Source organism: Hyperolius riggenbachi, chromosome 1 (genome assembly GCF_040937935.1).
Source record: "Hyperolius riggenbachi isolate aHypRig1 chromosome 1, aHypRig1.pri, whole genome shotgun sequence".
In the NCBI taxonomy this organism is placed as follows: Eukaryota; Metazoa; Chordata; class Amphibia; order Anura; family Hyperoliidae; genus Hyperolius; species Hyperolius riggenbachi.
The window spans coordinates 247,227,054-247,251,659 of record NC_090646.1 but is presented as its reverse complement, the minus strand read 5'-3'; the positions used below and the strand labels follow the sequence as shown (position 1 = coordinate 247,251,659).

General features: G+C 46.7%; 1 protein-coding gene across 5 annotated transcripts in view; it reads right to left on the bottom strand.

The window, feature by feature from the left end:
• LOC137504293 (hematopoietic prostaglandin D synthase-like) overlaps positions 1-24,606 on the bottom strand; it is a 277,276-nt gene that overhangs the window by 6,352 nt on the left and 246,318 nt on the right. For all 5 annotated transcript variants that reach the window (XM_068232531.1, XM_068232521.1, XM_068232510.1 and 2 more), the window contains 3 exons: positions 18,891-19,030; positions 8,311-8,403; positions 5,514-5,614 (listed from right to left, as the gene is read on the bottom strand). In XM_068232531.1, coding sequence (XP_068088632.1) covers positions 5,514-5,614; positions 8,311-8,403; positions 18,891-19,023 — 327 coding nt within the window. In that variant the 5' untranslated portion in view covers positions 19,024-19,030. The remainder of the gene's footprint in view (positions 1-5,513; positions 5,615-8,310; positions 8,404-18,890; positions 19,031-24,606) is intronic.

The window sequence follows — 24,606 nt, the reverse complement described above, 5'->3', positions numbered from 1 at the left end:
AGATACCACGTCCCCCGCAGGTCAAACGCTAATACCACGTCCCCCGCACATCGAACGCAGGTACCACGTCCCCCGCAGGTCAAACGCTAATACCACGTCCCTCGCACGTCAAACGCAAATACCACGTGCCCCGCAGGTCAAACGCTGATACCACGTCCCCCGCAGGTCAAACGCTGATACCACGTCCCCACCAGGTCAAACGCAGATACCACGTCCCCCGCAGGTCAAACGCAGATACCACGTCCCCCGCAGGTCAAACGCAGATACCACGTCCCCGCAGGTCTATTGCAGATACCACATCCGCCGCAGGCCAAACGCAAATACCACGTCCCTCGCAGGTCAAACACAGATACCACGTCCCCCTCACACATGAAACACAAATACCACGTCCCCCTCACACATCACATGCAGATACCACGTCCCCCATACGTCAAAGATACCAACTTCCAGTCATTATCCACATTTTCTGTCATTATCCACATTTTCTGTCATTTTTGTAGGTAAATGTTACACAGTGCAGGCAGATGGGGTGGGTGTGGGGAGAGAGACAGGACTCTGAAGCTTGGTGCCTGGATCGTTTCTTTTATTGTAAAGTCATGAGTCTGGGATCTGTGAAAGCTCAGCCTGCATTTTTAGCCTGGACATCACAGTAAAACTGTGAGATAACATCTGTTTGTTTGCTTCACCCCTCCCTGCCTCTGAGTCTACAGTGCTGATTCTCCACTCTTCACCATTGAATGACGTCACACAGACAGAACTGAGTGATAGCAGCTCCGACCATGCACAAATCACTACCTGCATTACGTTGTAAAATGATGCCTATTGCCTCTGTTCACACACCTGTAACTGTCTGCCATGCTCGTTCTCCTAACAGTGCAGACCACACTGACTTCTTACTTCACCCCTGATGTAGGCTGCATCTCAGCCCCCAGTCACCTCTCCTCTGCCACCCATGTCAGGCTCGGGACATGGGTACAGAAGGGCACAGCACAGTGATTCTGGAGGCATGCTGGCATAGGTAGTCAGTCTGGATTCGGAACCCCGAACGTCCTGCTGGCGGGGGGCGGAGTTTGAGGCCACACGCAGGCAGTTGACAGACACTGCACTCTGCGTATGGCTGTTATGGAAGCCAGAAAGGGGAGGTCTTAGAGGAGGGGCAGAGCGTGTTTGCTCCTTCTCTATTGGCCAGCGGGGGAGCAAGGGGGAGAGTGAAGGCTGTGGAATTATGCAGGGCACTGGGAGCCGGAGCAGCGAGCCCTGCAGTGTGCACAAGCCTGAAAAATGGGGACATACATGAATATGAAGGTGGCCACCAGCGCCTATTGATTGACATGCCGCCCCAAGCGGCTGCCTATAATGCATGTGGCTCCAGGCGCCCCTGCACTGCACCCCCCTCCAAGCTTAGTGTGTAAATGCAGAGTATATTGCAGTAGGAGCTATGCGCCCACCCCTCCGCTGTGAGTGCTGTGTTTCTGCCTGTCCACTCGGCCTAGTGCCCAGCATCTCCTACCACATATAGCATGATTACACGCAATAGAAGGAGAGTGAGGTACCAGCACTAGAGGAAGCAGGAGACAGAATGTATGGTCACACAGGCACTGCACTGAACTCTGGCAGGGTGGTGAGCAGAGGCGTAGCTAGGGTTTTGAGCGCCCGGGGACAAAGACAGTTTTTGCGCCCCCCCCCCCTTTCTGGAGAAAATGGGTGTGGTCATATATTAGTATGTGGGCGTGGTCATGGAGGCCACCATGTGTGTAGCCAGGGATCCCACCCTGTAGGTAACCAGAGAGGCCACCTTTAGGTAGCAAGAGAGCCCCCCCTCCCCTTTAGGTAGGTAGAGTAACACAACTATGTACTCTGTAAAGTGCTGCAGAAGATGCCAGTGCTATATAAATACATAATAGTAATACTGTAGAACATTACACTGTGGCTATGGTAGGATTAGATTGTGAGCTCCTCTGAGGACAGTCAGTGACATGACTATGTAATCTGTAAAGTGCTGCAGTAGATATCAGTGCTATATAAAGACATAATAATAGTATGATAGGATATTACACTATGACTATGGTAGGATTATATTGTGAGCTCCTCTGAGGACAGTCAGTGACATGACTATGTACTCTGTACAGTGCTGCAGGAGATGTCAGTGCTATATAAATACATAATAATAATAATATGGTAGGACATAAGTCTATGACTAAAGGCCCATACACACGGCGGATTTTAGCGAACGACCACGTCGTTTGAACGTTCCGTCGTTCGGACATTTTCGCGTCAAATCCGACGTGTGTACGGACTATCATTCGGGTGATAAGACTGGTTACCAGCGATCCGCCCGGCGGATCGTTGGTAACCAGTCTTATCACACGAACGATAGTCTGTACACACGTCGGATTTGACGCGAAAACGTCCGAACGACGGAACGTTCAAACGACGGGTCGTTCGCTAAAATCCGACGTGTGTATGGGCCTTAAGGTAGGATTAGTATGTGAGCTCCTCTGTGGACAGTCAGTGACATGACTATGTATTCTTTAACGTGCTGCAGAAAATTACGTAAACAATACACAATAATGATAATATAAAAGGTGACCATACATAAGGTGACTTGGTGGCTCGACCATCCGATTTGATTATAATAATTGGATCCCATGAACATGCTCGATCAACGATGCAACCAATTTTGGGCCAAAATTGTATTGAGCGGACATGCTGCAAGATGTATGGCTGACTTTCTTTCTATGGGTGTGCCGTGGTAACGGTGTGCAATATCAGGATGAGCGAAGAATGTGACAGAACCCCCAGGCACTGTTACCCCTAATGTTAAATGCTTACCCCCAGTACAGAATACTTTACCTGTCCATCACTGGCTCCGTCAGCATACACGCGCCCCATGTGGTTACCAGCATAACGTGGGTGTGTGTGTGTGTGTGACGTCATGCATGCTACCACGTATACACCGGCAACCACGTGGGACGAGTGTATGTGGATGGAGCCCAGAGCTAGCAGGTAACGTATACTGCACTGCAGGGGAACATTTTACATTGGAGAACAGCTCCAGGGGCGCGAATGCAGCACCACAATACAGATTTCATGCTTAAATTGATCAGGAATTGGTCTGCGGTGTATGGGCAGGCAGCAGAACTCTCTCCGATCAGAGGGAGATCTGTCTCTTGGTCGATCTGCCCATACATCGTCTAACGTATAGGCACCTTAAATGGTTAACAGGTTGGCACCATGCACTAATACACATGCATTTAGCTTGCTGTGTAATGTGTGTACAGGATGACAGGTACATTACACAACTGTATATGCCAAGAAAAACAGAGTTCCTAAGAACAATTATTACCTGTCTATACTTAAGGTAGCCATACACTGGTCAATTTGCCATTAGATCGACCAGCTGACAGATCCCTATCTGATTGAATCTGATCAGAGAGGGATCGTATGGCTGCCTTTACTGCAAACAGATTGTGAATCGATTTTAGCCTGAAACCGATCACAATCTGTTGAGCTGCTCCTGCCGCCTGTGCCCCCCCCCCCCCCGTATACATTACCTGAAGCTGGCTCCCGGGCGTCTTCTCCGCGCTGCACCACACCGCTCTGTTCTTGCTCCATCCCGGCGCTTCCTGTGTCACTCCGCGACCAGGAAGTTCAAATAGAGCGCCCTCTATTTGAACTTCCTGGTCACTGCAGTGACACAGGAAGCGCCGGGATGGAGCCGGAACAGAGCGGTGCAGTGCGGAGAAGACGCCCGGGAGCCAGCGTCAGGTAATGTGTACCCGATCGGATCGGCCGCCGCTAGCGACGCGCACCCCTACCCGCGGGCGATCGAGGGTAATTTCCCGCACGGCGCGATCGACGGACCGATCCGATTTCGGGAGGAAACCGGATCGGCGGGTGCGTTTAGCGCGAACGATTGGCAGCAGATTCGATCCCAGGATCGAATCTGCTGTCGAAACGGCCGCGAATCAGGCCAGTGTATGGCCACCTTTAGTGTTTAGTGACCTTAGATCTGGTCACTGAGGCTGCAAAAGAAGGGGGAGGGCTGTGCAGGAGGGAGACTGTCAGGGAAAGTGGCTATTTACTGCTACCAGGCAAGGGGGGCTGCATGGGGGGGACAGTATGCTGTTTGTCAGGAATAGGAATGCTGTTTGGAGCTCAGCTAGCCGAAGGACTGACCCAGGACAAGAGACAGGACTTGGGGGAGAGCATAACAACAGCAGCATGTGTTAGTGTAGAAAGCTGGCGTGACGGCTGAGGGAGAGAGGTGCACACACAGGAGAGCCCCTATACACGCTGCGTGCAGCTATATACATAGATACATCCCACCCCACAGTCCCCCCTCCCGCATACCTGTCCATCCACAGCTCACTTCCAGCTCGCCTCACTCCCTTGAATTACCCGGTCTCCTCTGCTCAGCCCCGCCCCTGGAGAGGGGAGGGGGCGCTCACGAGGAGAGAGAGTGCAGAGACTGGAGTCTGGAGGAGAATGACTGTGCGGAGACTTATTACAGTCGCTCCGCTCAGTCTATGGCCAGCTCTGCACTTAGGATTATGCGCCCTTGCTCTCCTCCCGCCCGGGGGCAATGTACCCCTCTGACCCCGCCTAGCTACGCGTCTGGTGGTGAGAGCACAGCTTCAGCTGCGCTATACTCTGCATTTACACACTGGACAAGGGGATTGCAGGACAGGGACAGATAGTGGCACAGGGGGACAGAGAGAGGCTAAAAGGGGGACAGAAGGAACCTAGGCACAGTGGGATGGAGGGATGCACAGTGGGTAGAGGAAGCACAAGGGGACAGAAAAAAGACACACGGGGACAGAGAGAGGCACAGCAGGACAGGAGGAGGCCTGAGGGCCAGAAGGAGACACAAAGGAGGACAGGAGGAGGCATAGGGGGACTAAAGGACGCACACAGGAGGACAGAAGAAGGCACAATGGGGAACAAAAGGAGGCACAATGGGGGACTGAAGGAGGCACAATGGGGGACTGAAGGAGGCACAATGGGGGGCTGAAGGAGGCACAATGGGGGGCTGAAGGAGGCACAATGGGGGGCAGAGAAGGAGGCACAGAGGGGGACAGAAGTAGGTTGAGGGGAACTGAACGATGAGAAGGGAGGCAGAAGAAGGCATAGAGGGGCACAGAGGTGCCACAGGGGGACGGAAGAGGCACATGGAGACAGAAGGAGGCACAAAGAGGGACAGAAGGAGGCACAAAGAGGGACATAAGGGCAAACAGGGCAGAGGTGGCATAGAGGACTGAGGAGGCAGAAGGAGCAACAGAAACAGGTGGTATAACACCAGCGGGGGGGGGGGGGGGAGGAAGGCTTAGTGTGGGGGCAAGGCTTCGTGGGGGGCAGGGATTAGTCCAGGGGCATGGTGCCTCCAGGACCAATGCTGCTCCAGGCAATGGCCTTTAATGCATATGCCTAAAACGCCCCTGCACATACCTGTGTATTAAATCTAATACAGTAAAACTTAAGAAAAAAAACAAACAAACAATAAAAGTACATACTGTCTTATCACTGAACCAAGGGTAATATGTCACAAAGTCATTGATTGTGTCTATTATGGCATCAATATGGAGGTCATCCAGCTCTGTCTTTCCCGTCATACCTAACAACAGAAAGAAAACAAAAAAAAAGTTAAATACTGCAGTATAGTACTTGGGCATAGGTATCGTTTTCTGCTGCAGAATTTTGATTTCTAAAACGTCATCAAAGTTCTCATATTTTACTATGACCTAATCCTACTCTCCTATAGAACCCTCCCTCTACCGATGCCTAGCCCTAAGACCCTAAGGTGGTGACTAAACTTAACTTCCCCTGATAGTGCCTAACCTTAACACTCTCACCAAGCTTTTTACCCCCAAAAGACCCCCCCCCCCCACACACACACACACACCTAACACTAAAGCCCTTTCCCCCTAACCCAAACCCTCAATATTTTGGCGGTAATGTTAAAAACTGCAATTAGTGGGTATAAATGGTAAATAGTGCCTATTAGTGACAATAAATGGTAAAAAGCAGCTATAAACCTCAGGCGCAGGGGTGCTCTGATACCAAATTTTTAAAATCCGAATAGATTCGGATCCGGATACCCAGATATCCGGATGCGAATCGGATATCCGAATCCGAACTTTTGGGTATCCGAGTAATTTCTCTCTGCTTGTCTTGTCTTACAGGGATTTGTAGGATGTCAAAAGCAAGCTCACATACATTGGCCAGGAATCGAACCCAGGTCAACTGCTTGGAAGGCAGCTATGCTCACCACTATACCACCAACACTACATGCTGAATTTGAAGTCTGGAAGATTCCAGGGCAAGGGTGGGAAGAATGAAAAGCTACGTGGCCATGCAACCATTCCTGCTAACCTAAAGCTTACGTGTGTCTTACAACACATTGGCTTAAGACTTTACCAAATCCAATGCTCCAATATGGGGAAGCTTCTCTGTTTTTTTTTTTTTTTTGTAGTGTGGTGTCACAGTTCACTCATCTCTTCAACTACAAGAAAGGCCCGGGAGTAGTCTAAGCTACCGTAATATCTATGTTACAGCAGGGCAAAAATTCGGATATAAGAGTTACCCGGATATCCAGAATCCGGATGAGCATTCCTGCTCAGGCGCCTCTGGGCAGCCAAATTGCTGTTTATAGCCTGTAATCACAGCTTTTAACATTAACGCTCCATTTTTAACTGGGAACATCTGGTGCTCTTTTTATCTGCCTTGATCTAGGTACCCTTTATAGGAAAACACACAAGTACGCTTTACCTGATCCTTGGACATCTTAACCTCTTCTGGGTGGCAGTGATTGAAATCTATGCCATGTTTGGGAGCTATAATTCCTGCCAGGGCGTATATTTTACTTGCTGCTACTGCGTGTTCCGCACGCTCTCACTGTTCCCTCCACTGTTTATCGCTGCATCCACTCACTCTGATGGCACCCTGACAGCAGAACGTCGGTACATCAGAAAGGAGCCAATTTCATTGGCTCCTCTCTCCGTGATTGCTGTAAGCCAATCACAGCAATCATATACTGTATCTTAAAAGGGCATGGACGGCTCTGGACCTAAAGGGGCCAGAGCTAACCAGTCAAGTGGTTGAGGCACTTACATAATTCAGGTGTACAGGTGTCTACAAGTATTGCTCCCCCCCCCACCTCCAGTATTCCACCACCAGGATAGTCAGAGGAATTTCCCATAGCAGTACGAAACCCCCTTATCTGTCTCCTCTTAAGCAAATAATACATGCTGTCCAGCAGGAAGTCAAGTACAATGTATTTTCAGCACTTGTGCAGTAACTGCTGCCAAAAATTATCTGTAAAGATTGTATGAGTGACAAAGCAGTGGGGCCCCCATTCCTTCAGCAGCAGCACAGCTAGTGACCTTCTGCAGCTGGATGTGACAGTATATTTGCAGAAGCCACATCACCAATCTCTTCATTATAGTACAAACCAAAGACTGTCACAAGGAGCCAGGCTGCAGATGAGTATCTGGCTTTCTTTGTATTATTTGTGCCCAGCATTCACACCACTAATGTAGGGACACAGTGTCTAACAATGTGGGGATTCTGCCTAATTTTTTTAAGATGGACGCTTGATTATGTTTGGGGATGAAAGGCGATTCTGACTAATAGTGTTTGGGGACTTAAGGGAGGATATTGCCTTATATTATTTGGGGAAAGGACTCTGCCTAAGGCCTGGTACACAATTCCAATTGTGATTGGTCAATTTCTGACCAATTTTACCACCCTTATGTAGGATGAGGGTCAACATATATTGAATACTATGTGCACATTGTATAGGTTTCTCTCATACCTGGGGCTTTCTGCAGCCCCTTGCAGCCGACTGTCTCACGCTGACCGCTCTGCTTTTCGCCGCCGTCCTGGGCTCCCCGCACGGTGCAGAGGACGACCTCAATTTTCCCTGATGATTCCTTTAGGTATGTTTGGATATGTGCATCTGGAGTGAATGCATCCGCATTATGGGTGTTTTTCTGTTAATCAAAACATGCTGGGCTGCCTACAGCTTTGCAGCATCAACACATGTTACAAGTGATGGCAAGTGTTACAATTGAAGATCATCACAGTAAGTTGCCTCATCCTTTGATTCAATAGAAAGAGTGAGTGGAGGGGCCTGCTGGGAGTGGGCCACTTCCAAGGCACTGACAGTCCTGGGCTGAGGGAAACCCTGAAGATGAATATATTTTATTAGTACGCCCACCACCCCAACACAAATACACACACACTTTTCACATGTTTTACCTATAAACAATGCTTATTCACCAAAGAAGGGACATAACATTGTAACATTACCTGCTTTTTTGGCCAAATATCTGCCTATAGCGAGGCTCTGGTTATAAACAGTCCCATTAATTTCTAGAATTGGAAGTTTTCCATATAGGTAAGCTGAAAGAGAGAAAGAAGTTATTTTCTTCAAATGTAGTTTCTCGTTAAATGTATCCTTATTAATGACTTTTCCAAAATTAAGACATAATATCATACCAGAACAAGAGTATTGGCAGTGACATTGCTCTCATACATATTGGATTAGTGATTTAGTGTAACTAATGGCTATAAGTGTGATATAAAATAGTGGCTGGAAAAAAAAATACTGGATGCCTTCCAGGCAAAAAGAATTTACTTGGCTTCAGTTTTTGCTCTAAAATGACGCATTATGCGAGTTTGATTTAAGACATGAGGAGGCGATCACTTATAATTATTTTTTGCTTTTAAGGACTTACAAGGTCAAAATGTAAAAAAAAAAAGTTAAATACCTTTTTAAATTCTTGATGTACGGAGGACGCCATCCACGCCCTTCCATTCATTCCGCCTTTCCCCCCACTCTAATAGCTCCCCCAGTTGGGTCCCGACCCCTCCAAACGGGTCAGGTTATAATTTCCCCCTCAATATGGCTGCCACAGATTGCCGCAGCTGCACAGTCTGCATAGACGCGATTGTAGCTGTGCAGCTCTAGGGCCTCCTCCCGCCACGTCATCACTTCCGACTGTCTCAATGTTATACATCGGACGCATCGGGAGGAGGTCCTAGAGCTGCGCAGCCGCAATCGCATCTATGCGGATTGCGCAGCTGCGGCAATCTGTGGCGGCAATATTAAAGTGGGAATTATAACCAGACCTCTTCGGTGGGGTTGGGACCCGACCGGGGGTGCTAGGCAGAATGAATGGGAGGGCGTGGATGGCGTCCTCTGTACATTAAGAATCTAAAAAAAGTATTTAACTTTTCCCTGCATTTTGACCTCGTAAAGTCCTTTAAAGAGAACCCGAGGTGGGTTTGAAGAATATTATCTGCATACAGAGGATGTATCTGCCTATACAGCCCAGCCTCTGTTGCTATCCCAAACCCCCCTGAGGTCCCCCTGCACTCTGCAATCCCTCATAAATCACAGCCACGCTGCTGACAAACAGCTTGTCAGAGCTGGCTGTGTTTATCTCTATAGTGTCAGTCTGCTGCTTTCCCCGCCTCCTGCAGAACTCCAGTCCCCGCCTGCATCCCTTCCCTCCCTGCTGATTGGAGGGAAGGGACTGGGGCAGGGACCGGAGCTATGCAGGAGGCGGGGAAGCAGCTGAGACTGACACTACAGATGTAAACACAGCCTCACAGCATGGCTGTGATTTATGAGGGATTGCAGAGTGCAGGGGGACCTTAGTGGGGTTTGGGATAGCAACAGAGGCTGGGCTGTATAGGCAGATCCAGCCTCTGTATGCAGATAACATTCTCTAAACACACCTCGGGTTTACTGTAATTTGTTAATACATACAAAACCTGGTGGTCATATGTCACAATAGCATAACTTCTGGACCCACAAGCTTTAGCCCCTTTTTTTCATTTGTGATTACTATGATTGGCTCACAGTGATCATAGGGTCAATATTCAATGAAGTTAGCTGCTGACCAGCGTATAGAGCTCAGCAGTCATCGGACAGCTGAGTATAGTGTCCCCACCTTCCTTGCTGTCCCTGATGATGGTCCTGCAGGTTTGCTGAAGGTGCTTCCCCCCGAAGCACCTTCAGCAAACCTGCAGGACCATCATCAGGGACAGGAAGGAAGGATAAAGAAAGTAAGAGGTGGGGTGGAGGGACGGTAGCATACACCTCATTCTGCAGGAGCTGCACATCAGTCTTTCTTGAAATTCCAAGTCCAGTCATTGGCCACTGTTGTGTTTAGTAATCAAGGATGCAGAATAACTGGAACTGCTGTAGGTTTATTTACAGGATTCAGCAGCTCTCTACATTAAAAACCACTTATTGCTCATGGGCGTAGATATTTGTCTATGCAAGTTAATGAGAAACAAATGGGCAGGGAGAATTGCTCTGACCAATAACCACACAGCAGCACAGATCATCCTATCAGAAATGCAAGTAGCACAGTGCCATCTACAGGCCAAATGCATGAACAGCACCATAGCCATAATGTGATCATTGTGCAGTTCCAGTCTGTTGATCTAAAAAGATTACTGTATCTGTCTGTAGTCCAATAACCATTTGAGGTTGTTAATAGTCACAGTTTGATTTTTTGCCAATGCTCAAAATGTGATCTCAGTACAGGCTGGGGCCACGGTGGACACATTTCAGGGTTCCTACAAGGCTAGTGCACACTACTGGGGCACTACAAAGTTGGGACACACAGAATATTCTGCAAAACAAAAACACACAATGGGATTGCAGGATAAATGAGAGATGCTATAGTGCACCTAATAGCTGGAAAATACAGGGGTTGGACAAAATAATGGAAACACCTAACAATTTGGCATCATAATCTTTGAACATGTTTTAAAGAGAACCCGAGGTGGGTTTCTGACAATGTTACCCGCATACAGAGGCTGGGTCTGCCTATACAGCCCAGCCTCTGTTGCTATCCAGATCCCCCCTAAGCCCCCCTGCGCTCTGCTATCCCCCATAAATCACAGCCACGCTGTGCGGACTGTGTTTACCTCTGTAGTGTTAGTCTCGCAGCTTCCCCTGCCTCCTGCATAGCTCCAGTCCCTGCCCTCGTCCCTTCCCTCCAATCAGTGGGGAGGGAAGGGACGCGGGCGGGGACCGGAGCTATGCAGGAGGCGGGGGGGGGGGGGGAGCGCCGATTGACAGTACAGAGGTAAACACAGCCTGCTGCATGTCGACAGCGAGGCTGTGATTGTGATTTATGGGGGATAGCAGAGCTCAGGGGGGGGGGCTTAGGGGGGATCTGGATAGCAACAGAGGCTGGGCAGTATAGGCAGACCCAGCCGCTGTATGCGGATAGCATTGTCAGAACTCCACCTCAGGTTCTCTTTAAGCAATGAAAACTTGACATATGTTAAATATTTTTTGTTTATTGTTTTTGTTATTTGATATCAGGGGCGTAGGAATAGACCCTGCAGCCCCTGCAGTTGCAGGGGGGCCCCTAGCAAGTCAGGGGCCCGGAGGAGGAAAGGCTGTCACCACCGGCGTACCTACCGGGGATGCGACTCTCTCAGCCGCAGGGGGGCCCGGCCGCCCGGGGCTGCTCTGGGGCCCGCTCACTGTGCGTGGGGGGAGCGCTGCTCTGGACCCCCCAGCAAGGTGCTCAACTGGCCGCAGCGTCTAATAGACGCTGCGCCAGTTCATTCCCCGCAGCCCCGCTCCACCAGCAGCCTGCATAGTCTCCGGCAGGCAGAGCAGGGCTACGGCAAGATGGCCGCCGAAGAAGCCCTACACTGGAGACTATTTGTGTCTCTAGTACAGGGCTTCGGCAGCCATCTTGCCGTAGCCCTGCACTCTGCCTGTCAGCGCGGGAGATGTGCTGCAGGAGGACTCAGGGAGCTGCGAGCCAGATGCCGGGAGAGGAGAAGACTTCTGTCAGGTAAGTGAATTGTTTTTTTTTCACAGGTGCATTTTTTTTTCTAGTGTCTGCTGCCTACATTGTGATTTTCAGGTGTCTGCTGCACACATTATGATTTTCTAGTGTCTGCTGCCTACATTGTGATTTTCTGGTCACTGCTGCCCACATTGTGATTTTTAGGTGTCTGCTGCCCACATTATGATTTTCTGGTCACTGCTGCCCACATTGTGATTTTCAGATGTCTGCTGCCTACATTATGATTTTCTGGTCACTGCTGCCCACATTGTGATTTTCAGGTGTCTGCTGCCCACATTGCGATTTTCTGGTGTCTGCTGCCCACATTATGATTTTCTGGTGTCTGCTGCCCACATTATGATTTTCTGGTCACTGCTGCCCACATTGTGATTTTCAGGTGTCTGCTGCCCACATTGCGATTTTCAGGTGTCTGCTGCCCACATTATGATTTTCTGGTGTCTGCTGCCCACATTGCGATTTTCTGGTGTCTGCTGCCCACATTGCGATTTTCTGGTGTCTGCTGCCCACATTACGATTTTCTGGTCACTGCTGCCCACATTGCGATTTTCTGGTCACTGCTGCCCACATTGCGATTTTTTTTCTGGTGTCTGCTGCCCACATTGCGATTTTCTGGTGTCTGCTGCCCACATTACGATTTTCTGGTCACTGCTGCCCACATTGCGATTTTCTGGTCACTGCTGCCCACATTGCGATTTTCTGGTGTCTGCTGCCCACATAATGATTTTCTGGTGTCTGCTGCCCACATTACGATTTTCAGGTGTCTGCTGCCCACATTACGATTTTCAGGTGTCTGCTGCCCACATTAGGATTTTCTGGTGTCTGCTGCCCACATTGCGATTTTCTGGTGTCTGCTGCCCACATTGCGATTTTCTGGTGTCTGCTGCCCACATTGCGATTTTCTGGTGTCTGCTGCCCACATTACGATTTTCAGGTGTCTGCTGCCCACATTGTGATTTTCAGGTGTCTGCTGCCCACATTACGATTTTCTGGTCACTGCTGCCCACATTGCGATTTTCTGGTCACTGCTGCCCACATTGCGATTTTTAGGTGTCTGCTGCCCTCATTACGATTTTCAGGTGTCTGCTGCCCACATTACGATTTTCAGGTGTCTGCTGCCCACATTACGATTTTCAGGTGTCTGCTGCCCACATTGCGATTTTCTGGTGTCTGCTGCCCACATTGCGATTTTCTGGTGTCTGCTGCCCACATTACGATTTTCTGGTGTATGCTGCCCACATTAGGATTTTCTGGTGACTGCTGCCCACATTGCGATTTTCTGGTGACTGCTGCCCACATAAGGATTTTCTGGTGACTGCTGCCCACATTAGGATTTTCTGGTGTCTGCTGCCCACATTACGACATTCTGGTGACTGACTGCTGCCCACATTAGGATTTTCTGGTGACTGCTGCCCACATTACGATATTCTGGTGACTGCTGCCCACATTAGGATTTTCTGGTGACTGATGCCCACATTGCAATTTTCTGGTGACTGCTGCCCACATGGCGATTTTCTGGTGACTGCTGCCCACATTGCGATTTTCTGGTGAACTCTGCCCACATTACGATTTTCTGGCCCACATTACGATTTTCTGGTGAACACTGCCCACGTTACGATTGTCTGGTGAATGCTGTCCACGTTACGATTTTCTGGTGAACGCTGCCCACATTACGATTTTCTGGCCCACATTACGATTTTCTGGTGAACACTGCCCAAGTTACGATTGTCTGGTGAATGCTGTCCATGTTACAATTTTCTGGTGAACTCTGCCCACATTACGATTTTCTGTCCCACATTACGATATTCTGGTGAACGCTGCCCACATTACGATTGTCTGGTGAATGCTGCCCACGTTACAATTTTCTGGTGACTGCTGCTCACGTTACTATTTTCTGGTGACTGGTGCCCACATTATGATTTTCTGGTGAACTCTGCCCACATTATGATTTTCTAAAGGCCCACATTACGATTTTCTGGTGAACTCTGCCCACATTACGATTTTCTGGTCCACATTACGATTGTCTGGTAAAATGCTGCCCACTTTACAATTAATTTACAGTGAAACGCTGCCCCATTACGATTATTTGGCACCTATGGGGGGGGGGGGGGGGGGGCATCCAAATATTCGCAGGGGGGCCCAGTGATTTCTAGTTACGCCCCTGTTTGATATGTTTAAAATAATTGTTTTTTTTTACAGATATTTAAACAAAAGTTTGTTATAATTTATAAAAAAGGCAGATCTCTGACTTTCAAAGAGGCCAAATTGTTGATGCTCGTATGGCAGGCGCTACTGTAGCAAAAACTGCTGAATGCTTGGCATTTCAAGAGGTACTGTCTCAAAAGTAATGACTGCCTTTGAAAGAGAAGGAAAAACGTCCTCAGCAAAGTACAGTTGTGGCCGAAAGTCGAAGTTGTCTGAGAGAGACTGTCGGACTCTAAATCGAATTGTTAGAAAAGCTCGAAAGACCACGGCTCCTAAAAATCACTGCAGAGCTGAATGAACTCCCACAGAACCCAGTTTCCACAAAAACTGTTCATCGGGAGCTGCACAATTCTGGATTCCACAGAAAAACTGCAATTAGAAAACCTCTGCTCTCAAAGACAAATGTTTCAAAACGTTTAGAGTGGTGTAGAAACCACCAGAATTGGTCCCTTGAGGCAATCATAGTTTACCTTATTTCCGACCTTGTGTACGTGTGGAGACAGCCGAAAAAAGCATTTCATCCAGACTGCCTTCTCACAACCGTAAAACATGACGGAGGTTCTGTGATGATCTGGGGTGCCATTTAGAGATGGCCCGAACGGTTCGCATGCGAACATATTCGCGCGAACACAGGTGGCTCGCGGTGAACCGCGAACTATATGCAAGTTCGACCCGCCCCCTATACTACATCATTAAGCTCAACTTTGACCCTCTACATCACAGTCAGCAGACACAGGGCAGCCAATCAGGCTACACTCCCTCCTGGCGCACCCCCCCCCCCCTTATATGAGGCAGCTGCATCAGCCATTATCTCCCTCGGTGTGGCTTCAGTAATTAGAGAAGGGAGAGGTTGCTGCAGAGACATAGGGAAAGCTTAGTTAGGATCTTGTTAGGCTTGTTAGCTTGCTCCTTTCTGATACTTATTGCTAAAAAGCCCCCCACAACAGCTCTTTTGAGAGCTAATGTTGTTCTTGTGATCTGTTTTTTTTTTTTTTACCAGTCACTGCATACCTGGTCACGGTACCTGTGTGTGTGACAGCTGCACATTTGTAATACCAGTCATTGCATACCTGTTCACGGTACCTGTGTGTGTGACAGCTGCACATTTGTAATACTAGTCACTGCATAACTGTTCACTGCACCTGTGTGTGACAGCTGCATATTGTATTGATACCAGTCACTGCATACCTGTTCACTGCACCTGCATGACAGCACACAGTTTTATATACCAATCACTGCATACCTGTTCATTGCACCTGTGTGACTGCACATTGTTATACTAGCAGTCACTGAATATCTTTCACTGCATCTGTCACTGCACATTGTATTATACCTGGGAGTAAGTGCATACCTTTCACTTGAATGGATGGCAGACTTGCCCTCCATAACAGATTCTCATTAAAGGCAAGTGGTGTCATCTCTGGCACACAGCGTTGGGTCAAGGGTCCATCTGACCACCGATGCCTGGTCTGCAAAGCACGGTCAGGGCAGGTATAATTACTTATACAGCACATTGGGTCCTTTCTTGGATGTGTGGTGGTAGCCGTTTCTCAGGCTCCCACTCCGGACCGGAATCGAACCCTGATTCCCCCGGCTGTACCCTTTCTTTAACAATGGTAGAGAAAGAACCATCGACAGTCTGAGCAGCGATTAACCCCTAGACTACTGGGTGCGCAGCCTTGGCCTGTGGCCACAAGCTGTCACAATTTGCCATCCAACTTCGGTCTTGCCCTGCCTCAAGCGTCCTGTCAGAAAGGACCTTCAGCACAGTTGGAGGCATTGTCAGTGAGAAGAGAAGTCGCCTAGGTCAAAAAAAGTGTTCAGCACCTCACCTTTATTAAAAATGAATGAGGCATGGATCCCAGAGGGCTACTGCCTACCCGAAGACTAAGTCAGTCCCCTCACACACAGCATCTCTGCCTGCATGCCATGTGACTGCCTGCCTGCCCCAAAACTAAGTCAGTCCCCACACAGCATCTCTGCCTGCAGGCCACTTGACTGCTTTCTCCGTCATCACAAACAGGGTCCAGAACTCCAGGTGCATTCCTGAACAAAAATAATAATTTTTCTGGTGCGTGTACATACCTGCCTAATTTTTCTGGATGCACTGGGGCTGCATCAACAAAACAAAAAACAACAGAAGTGGAGGAGCACCCATGCAAGAGGATATGGGGTGTGCCGTAGCTTTAAGATCACTGTACCAATGTTTAAATGATGCAGATCCAAGCGAAGCAGGCCTGCCACTAGAAAACTGTTAGATGGCGAAACCGCCGTCTATTTACACTGTACAGCGCTGTGATCTACAGCAGCAGTGTACTGGGGACAGCAGTGTGACATGGCTGTTCCCCTGAGAGGCACAGAAGCGATCGGTTGGCATAGGCTGATGCCTTTGACAGCCGATCGCTGTGATTGGCTGGCGGGGGAAGGCTGGTGGGGGAAGGGAGGGATATTAAAATAATTTTACAAAAGGGCAAATTTATAAGGAAAAAAAAAAAAACACAACAAAACCTTGTGGGAGCGATCAGAGCCCACCAACAGAAAGCTATGTTGGTAGGCAGAAAAAAGGAAGGGGGGGAGAAATTACTTGTGTGCTAGGTTGAACGGCCCTGCAGCGAGGCCTTAAAAAAAATAGAACTGGGTCAGGGGGGGTGTAAATAGTTAGGCCCCATTAACACTAATCGGAATCAGGGTGCATTTTTGCGATTTTGTGTTCATTGCACGTGTAATTGATTTCACATATTTCCGCATTTTTTGTGCATTGAAAAATGTTTGTGCATTTTCAAATCACATGACTGGTCTCCTTTTTTTGTGTGGGATATGTGAGTTAGGTTTAAAGGAACCCAAGGGGAGATGGATATAGAGGGTGACGTTTTTTTCCTTCTAAACAATGTACATAGCCTGGCTGCTGATATTTTTTCTCTAATACTTTATGCCAAAGGCCCTGAGCAAGTACCAGATCATAGGTCTATGACAAATCTGACAATATTAGCTGCATGCTTGTTTCAGGTGTGTGATTTAGTCCCTACTGACCAGAAGGATCAACAGGACTGACGGGCAACTGGTTTTGTTTAAAAGAAAATAAATATAGCAGCTTCCATAGGTCTCACACTTCAGGTTCCTTTTAATGCAAGTCAATGTCACCGCAGTGCCTCTACAACTCCGCTCTGTAAAGCACTACACTGGCTCCCCATCAGCTTTAGGATCAATTTCAAAATCCTGTGCTTGGCCTACAAATCAGCGCACAAGACCTGCCCGACCTACATCTCTGATCTGGTCCACAGGCACATACCAGCCCGCCCCCTCCGATCCTCCAATGACCTGCGCCTAGTCGCACCACGCATAACTCAGTCACACGCACGATTGCAGGACTTCACCAGGGCTGCCCCTACTCTCTGGAACTCTCTCCCACCAGCCGTCAGACTCGCCCCCACCTTTAATACCTTCAAACAAGCTCTCAAGACTCACCTCTTCACGCTCGCATACCCCCCTACACCAGTATCATAATATGTTCTGTTAGACCCCCTCTCAAAAGACGCACCTATTGTCTCCACCCCACCCTTTAGATTGTAAGCCTCTGGCAGGGCCATCCTCCCTAATGTATCCATCTTGATTATGCAATCTTACTCACAACCACCCTTCTTGTAGACTCGAACAGTCTCTATCTTGACCTATGACACTGTATTGTTATCAAATCATTTGCATGATCTTGTTTTGTTGTGAGTTTCCGTATGTTCTACCTGTATGTTAACCCATTTATCTATTGTGCAGCGCTGCGTAATATGTTGGCGCTTTATAAATACAATAAATAATAATAATAATGTGTATGCAGAAAAAGTGTGTTTTGTGTGAAACATTGCATGCAATTTTTTTAGAGAACTTAAAGCGGATCCGAGATTTTAAACTAACTATAACAAGTAACTTGTCTATATATCTTATCTTTAGTTTAGATAGTTTATACAGCATACCTAGCTGCAAAAGTTTAAAAAAGCGTATGATTATTTATTCCTGTGATACAATGAGGGCAGCCATGTTCTTTTTGTCATATTGTCACAGGCATTGAAATCAATGGCTAGTAACACCTCCCCCTCCCCCTGCCCAGACTGAGCTCCTGTAAGCCCCTTGCTATTGTCTAAAAAATGCCTTGGCACTCTGAAAAGCTGTGGGTGAGGCTTGTTTAGTTTATAGGGAATAAAAGTATTAAAACAAAAGCAAAACAGTATTTAGCTTGAGGAATGCCCTAAAAAAACTATAGGAAAGGGACACAGTTATGCAATGAGTAAAAGTTTATCTCGAATCCAATTTAATTGGTATGCACAAAAATAAATCACAATCTGAAAAAATGCATAAAACATTTTTAACAAATTTAAAATTTAGAGGACAAATCAAAGGGAAAAAATGCAAAATTCAGATTTGTACATGCAGAAAATCATGATAAATGTATGTAGCATTTGCATGGAATGCTGAATGCTGTCATGCATTTTTTTTTTTTGGTGTCAAGTGAAAAGTAATATTTATTTTATTTTGTTATTAAGTAGAATAAAGGTGGAGAATAGGATTTGTTGTCCGTGTGGTGTAGAGCTAAACTATTTATGTAGAACCAAGAGAAGGTGTGCTATAAAGTTTTCATGCAAAAGATATAGATAAATCATCAAGTCTCAAAGTTAAAACACAACATAGATCTTATGAATGTATGCTTGATATGGTATTCTTTAAGAGAACATCTCTATTATAGATACTGTTCCTGATTCCAAGTATTTTTGACTGCAGGTACAACATCCTGACAAATCTTTAGGAGCAGCAGAAAATGGTGAACACTAACAATCATGTATTGCCACTTACAAGATCTGTGCTGAGGCCATTCACTGAAGTCAATTTTGTAATCTTCATACTCTATATTCATACAGGCAAAAAGGTAACGAATCAGCTCTCCTTTTCCTCTGAATTCAAAATAGGTAAGCTTGTATTGCGCCATGATCTTCCTACAAAGTAGACACAATGATTAAATACAGGATAATTAGAGGGAACTACTGTCACTACTGTCACTGTTCACTACTGTCTTACCTGTCCTCACATGGAGCATGAAAACAAGATATTCTATGAAGGAATTTTCAAATAGTTTGCTGTAGAAGTCCTAAATCTTAGCACATGCTTATAAGCAAAAAGAAACCTGGCAGATTGTCCAAAGGAGGCTGATGCAGGACTTTCTACACTGGGAGTGTAGCTAATGCAGCCATCCAGGACAGTCTTTTTATTGCTTTATTCCAATCCATTTTCTGAGCACCATTCAATAAGGTCTTATCCTTTTGCCAATCACAGTAACTATAATGCCTGTGTCTAATTGTTGTACGAATAACAGGTATTTATTTCATGAAACCGAAATTCCTAAATATGCTTATGACCAGACCACGCTGAGGGTGACACCCAGGTGCAGGAACAAACAAGACAAACATGAATAATCCACTCCTAGTTTCTTCCAATGCCTGATCTGTGTGTCACCCACAGCCTGATCTTAAAGGAATCATCAGGGAAAAATAAGGGAAATCCGATTTACTTACCTGGGGCTGTAAGAAGATTATTGGCCACTTTAGTAAGGGCTGTTTCTTTGGAGTGGTTTGCCCAAAAGCCAGACTGGAATTGATCAAGCAGGGAATTAGCAGATAAGTAATGGCTTAGTTCAGCATGAATGTGGCGTTCAAGCAATTTTCGATTCAAATGGGAGAAGTGACACGGGGCAGTAGTTGGCGAGCGCCGTGGGATCTAGAGATGTTTTGTTAAGCAGTGGTGCTACTACAGCCTTTTTGAGTGAGGACGGAAAAAAAAACAGTTGAGAGGGATAGGTTAAACAGCGATGTTAGAACAGGGACAGAGTGGAGAGAAGGCAGATAGAGAGCAATCAGCAAGAGGGGTGGAGATGGATTTTGAGGTCTGGTTGGAAAACCACTTCGGATTTTTGCAATTTTATCAGTGAAATATGTTGCAAATTCTTCAGCTGATAAGTATGAAGAAAGAGGAGGAGGGGGTGGACAGAGTTGAAAGTGCCGTGACAAACGCTTTGGATTATGTGAGTGGGAGGATATGACGGAGGAAAAAAAGACTGTTTTGCAGAAGAGAGAGCATTTCTAAAGTTGTTAAAGACTTTTTTGTATGAAATGAAGTCCTCAGTAGTATTGTTTTTTCTCCAACTCCCTTTCAGCTACTCTAGAGCACCCCATTTAGCGGTCTAGTAGCTTTTGGTCAGCCAGGTTTGGCGACTTACTCAGTGTGGCTGGACAATAGTAAGAGGGCAACTCCATTCATGACTTGCGTGATTGAGCTGTGGTAGTGTGTAGCTGCCAAGTCTGGGTCAGTGAAGGAGAGGTGCCAGGGCATTGGAGACAAATTGCATGTCTACCTTGCGGTAGTTTCTGCATATATGTGAGCATGCTTGTGAAAGTGTAGTAGGAAGAGGGGGAGATAGAGAAGTTTAGTAAGTTATGATCAGAGAGCAGGATTGGAGCATTAGTAAAACCAGTGATGTAACAGAGATGAGTGAAAATGAGGTCAAGTGTATGACCATTAGAGTGAGTTGGAGCAGTGGACCACTGAGACAGGCCATAGTTTGAAGTAAGTCAAGAAGTTTGGGGTTGACAGAATTGTTGGTGTCGACAGGAATGTTAAAATCATCCATAATGATGGTAGGGAGTTCAGAGGGCTGGAATTGGAGGAGCCATGCAGAGAAGTGAGCCAAGAAGACAGAAGCAGGAGCCAAAGGGCAGTAGATAATTGCAATCTGGAGGATAGAGAGAGCGTATAGTTAGATTGCATGGACTTCAAAGATTGGGAGAGAAATAGAAGGAATAGTAGTGGGCGGCTTAAAGGAGCATCTATCAGAGAGGAGAATGCCCACACCACCTTCATGTTTATTCCTACTAAAGTGGAATCCCCATAAGCGAGGGCGGCAGGTGGGACAGTGTCAGGAGTCAGCCATGTTTCAGTGACCTCAAAGATGGTGAAGGCATTGGAAATGAAAGAGAGTTTGTTGCAGACTGAGCGGGTATTCCAGAGGTCAGTAGAGAAAGGAGGGGGAGGAGGAAGGAGAAGAGGAATATTAATAAGGTTCAGGCAGTTGGGATCACGTGGCTGGCTGTTAGCAGTGTGATTAGTATGAAGGAGTGAGGAGTGAGGTGGCAGAGAGGGATCAGGGTTTGGTGAAATGTCACCTGCAGCAAGGAGAAGGAGGAGGCAAAGAGACCAAAGAAGAGGAAAGATTTAAATTTATGAGTAGAAGGAGCATGAAACGTAAAGTAAGGTTGTACGTAAAGGAAAATCCCACGTGAAGCAAGCTGTGGACATGATGAAAAGAGAGGGAGAAATGTACAGCATGTTGCTGACAGCAGGAGGACGAAGTGTGTGTAGAAATCTGAGAATAGCAGGGTAAAACAGACTAATATTAGAGAGCAGATAAAACATTTTTGCACTGTTAATCAGATTCTCAGCGTCTCGCGTCAGTTCCTTCTGTTCCAATTCTGGTATAATTCTAGTCGATATCTTTGTACTTAGAAAACCTATGGACTTTGAAATATTGCTGCAGAAATCAACCAGTTCTAATCAACCGCTTAGCTCATTTATATGGTAAGGTTAAAAGCCTCTGCTTAGCAGGCCTGATAGTAGACTGACTGACTGCAGGTGTGAAACAGAGCTCAGCCTGCAGAAGATCAAGTTAGATTAAACTCATGTAATTAAACAGGAAGCAGCTCAATTGTCAATAGGTTTTAGGGCCAAATTAGCATGATGTCAGAGATATGAGCCACAGGCTATTGTTCTAACCATAACACACTATTGTTCCAACCATACTATTATAAGGGTAACCATTAATAATATTGGCCACTCTTACTTAAAGATCTGTACTTAGGACAAAATCTCTTAGAAAGACCCAAACTCATCTTCAGATTAGAAAAAAAACGAAAAAAAAAACAACTTACTGGCCCCAGCAAACTCGAAGCCTTTCAAAACAAACTTCTTTTAAAAACACAAATCTCAAAGAATAGATGCCTTTTCATAAAATGCCTTTGCTTGCTGCCCGTTTTTAACTCCAGGAATCAGTTACGAAAGAACAATTCACCATCAAACACTCCTTCAACTGTAACACAACTTATGTCATCTATCTGATCACCTGCCCCTGCGGATTACAAGAACCACCCAACAGATCCACAAAAGATTGGAACAAAACAGAAGAAACATCAGCAAGTCATTCTCCAAACAGCAAACACAGCTTTTCCTATCACTACTCAGAGTTTCACAATTCAGACCCCAAACTAATCTCCTTCATCCCTATTGAACATGTCCCTGACATGTCTCTGGCCTCCAGCCGTGCGATCCAACTCAGGGCCAGAGAGGTGTTATGGATCTTTATCCTTAGAACCCTAAAACCGAGGGTCTGAATGAATGCTTAGAGCATAACTACTGAGTCCCTTGCACCCACCGAACGTTCAACCCATAACACTTCGTATCCACTCGGCATCCCTGTAGAGTTCTATAATTACCTCAAAAAATTGCTCCTACTATTCTGTTCATTCTATCCTACAAACCATTGCAATTTATATCCAATTATTTTAATCCATACTAGCATGCCCCCCACATACAATATCCAAATTCCTCCCCACTTTTCAACCATTTACCACATATCATTCTCATAATTACCTATACCCTACAATGGTAGAACCGGTAATGTTATTACAGGAGGAAACTTTGGGATAGTAATTAGTAATGGACTTGATGGGGTGTGCAAGAATGACCGATGGATCAGTCTGGGTGTGGGCAATGTGGGTGACTGTTGAAGGCTGTGTGGAGCCATAAATGCTGAGATCCAAGGGATATCTTTCATTATGCTTGCATTTCCCTTTAAATTTCACAATCTCATATAAGTCTTCCTCAGACCTCCCCCATTTACATATGCACAATTATATATTACATATACTTTTGCATATAACTATGTACAGTATAATATTAGTATTACCATATAGCAGGCCATCAAATCTCACCAATACCACTCATTTTATTACATTATACCATTTATATTATAATGTTATTTTCATTATCTAAATTATTTATCCTAATTCCATCATTTCGATTTTTTAACTAGCACAAAAAGGATTGCTCACTCCTAGACAACACTTTGCCACTTATATTGTCTGCAGACTGCAAGTCAGCCAATAAGAAGTTCAAATACATTACACCTAGTCTGCAGTACTTAAAGGGAACCAGAGATGAACGATTCACACAGGGGCATAACTAGACATCACTGGGCCCCCCTGCGAAACTTTGGATGGGGCCCCCCCTCACCTCCACCTCCTCAGGAAAACTGAGGACCAATGTGTTTTCCCCATGCAGATAAAAACACTTATGCTGGGAATACACGGTTCGTTTTTGCCTTCGTTTAAACCTTCGATTCGTTCGGTAAACGAATCGAGTGTTGAAAACGTATGTGAAAATAGTCATAATCTCATTATAGTTTCGATTAATAGACCCCAAAAACGAACGACTAGTGATCGAACATGTTTGATATTATCTCTCTTTATCCATCTAATCGAGCCATTGGTAGGCTTGATGGCTGTTCAGATCGATTATATATTCGTTTATGCTAGTCCGTCCCTGTAAAAAGGGATTTTCGTTTCGTTTCTTTGCAGCCTTCGATCATTGGAAAAACGAAACCATCAGAATCGAAAAAAAAAACGAAACCGTGGGTGGTGATATTAACCGTATCACCGATTATTTCGGGATCGAAAAGGACAAAAGGCACAATCGAAACGAAGGTTTAAACGAAGGCAAAAACGAACCGTGTATTCCCAGCATTAGGGCTCGATTCACAAAGCGGTGCTAACCCAGTTAGAGACTTTAGGCGTGATAACCATTGCACCACACTGGTGAAAAGCCAGTTTAGGAGTGATAAGTTTAGGCGTGATAAGTTTAGGCAAGTTTAGATTGCACGCAAAGTCCCGCACGCAAAGTCCCGCACGCAAAGCAGCGCCTTTAAACTCTATGCGAAGTGCACCAGACTTTGCTAGCGCAAAACCTTTGATCAGCTGTGCACTGCGGTGCTAACCCAGTTGGTGCTTAACCACTTCTATACCATGAAATTTTGTGCTGATCGGTGCTGCGTGGGCTCTCCAGCCCGCAGCACCGATCAGCTAGCAGCCAGGCCGATTAGACTTCCCCCCTTTTTTCCCCACTAGGGGGATGTCCTGCTGGGGGGGTCTGATCGCCGCCGGCTGCTTGCGCTTGCGGGGGGGGGCTCTTCAAAGCCCCCCTCCGCAGCGCTTTCTGGCCTTCTTCCCCTTCCCTCCCTCTCCCTCCCCCTGTGAGCGGCGCAGGACGGATTTCCGTCCTGCGCCTGATGGGATAGGCTTTAGCCTAACAGATGCCGGCGATCCCCGGCCAATCAGAGGCCGGGGATCGCCGATCTCCTCTACGGCGCTGCTGCGCAGCAGCGCCGTATACATGTAAACACCGGGGAAGATCTTCCCCGTGTGTTTACATTTACCCTGCGAGCCGCCGATCGGCTCGCAGGGTGTTCACG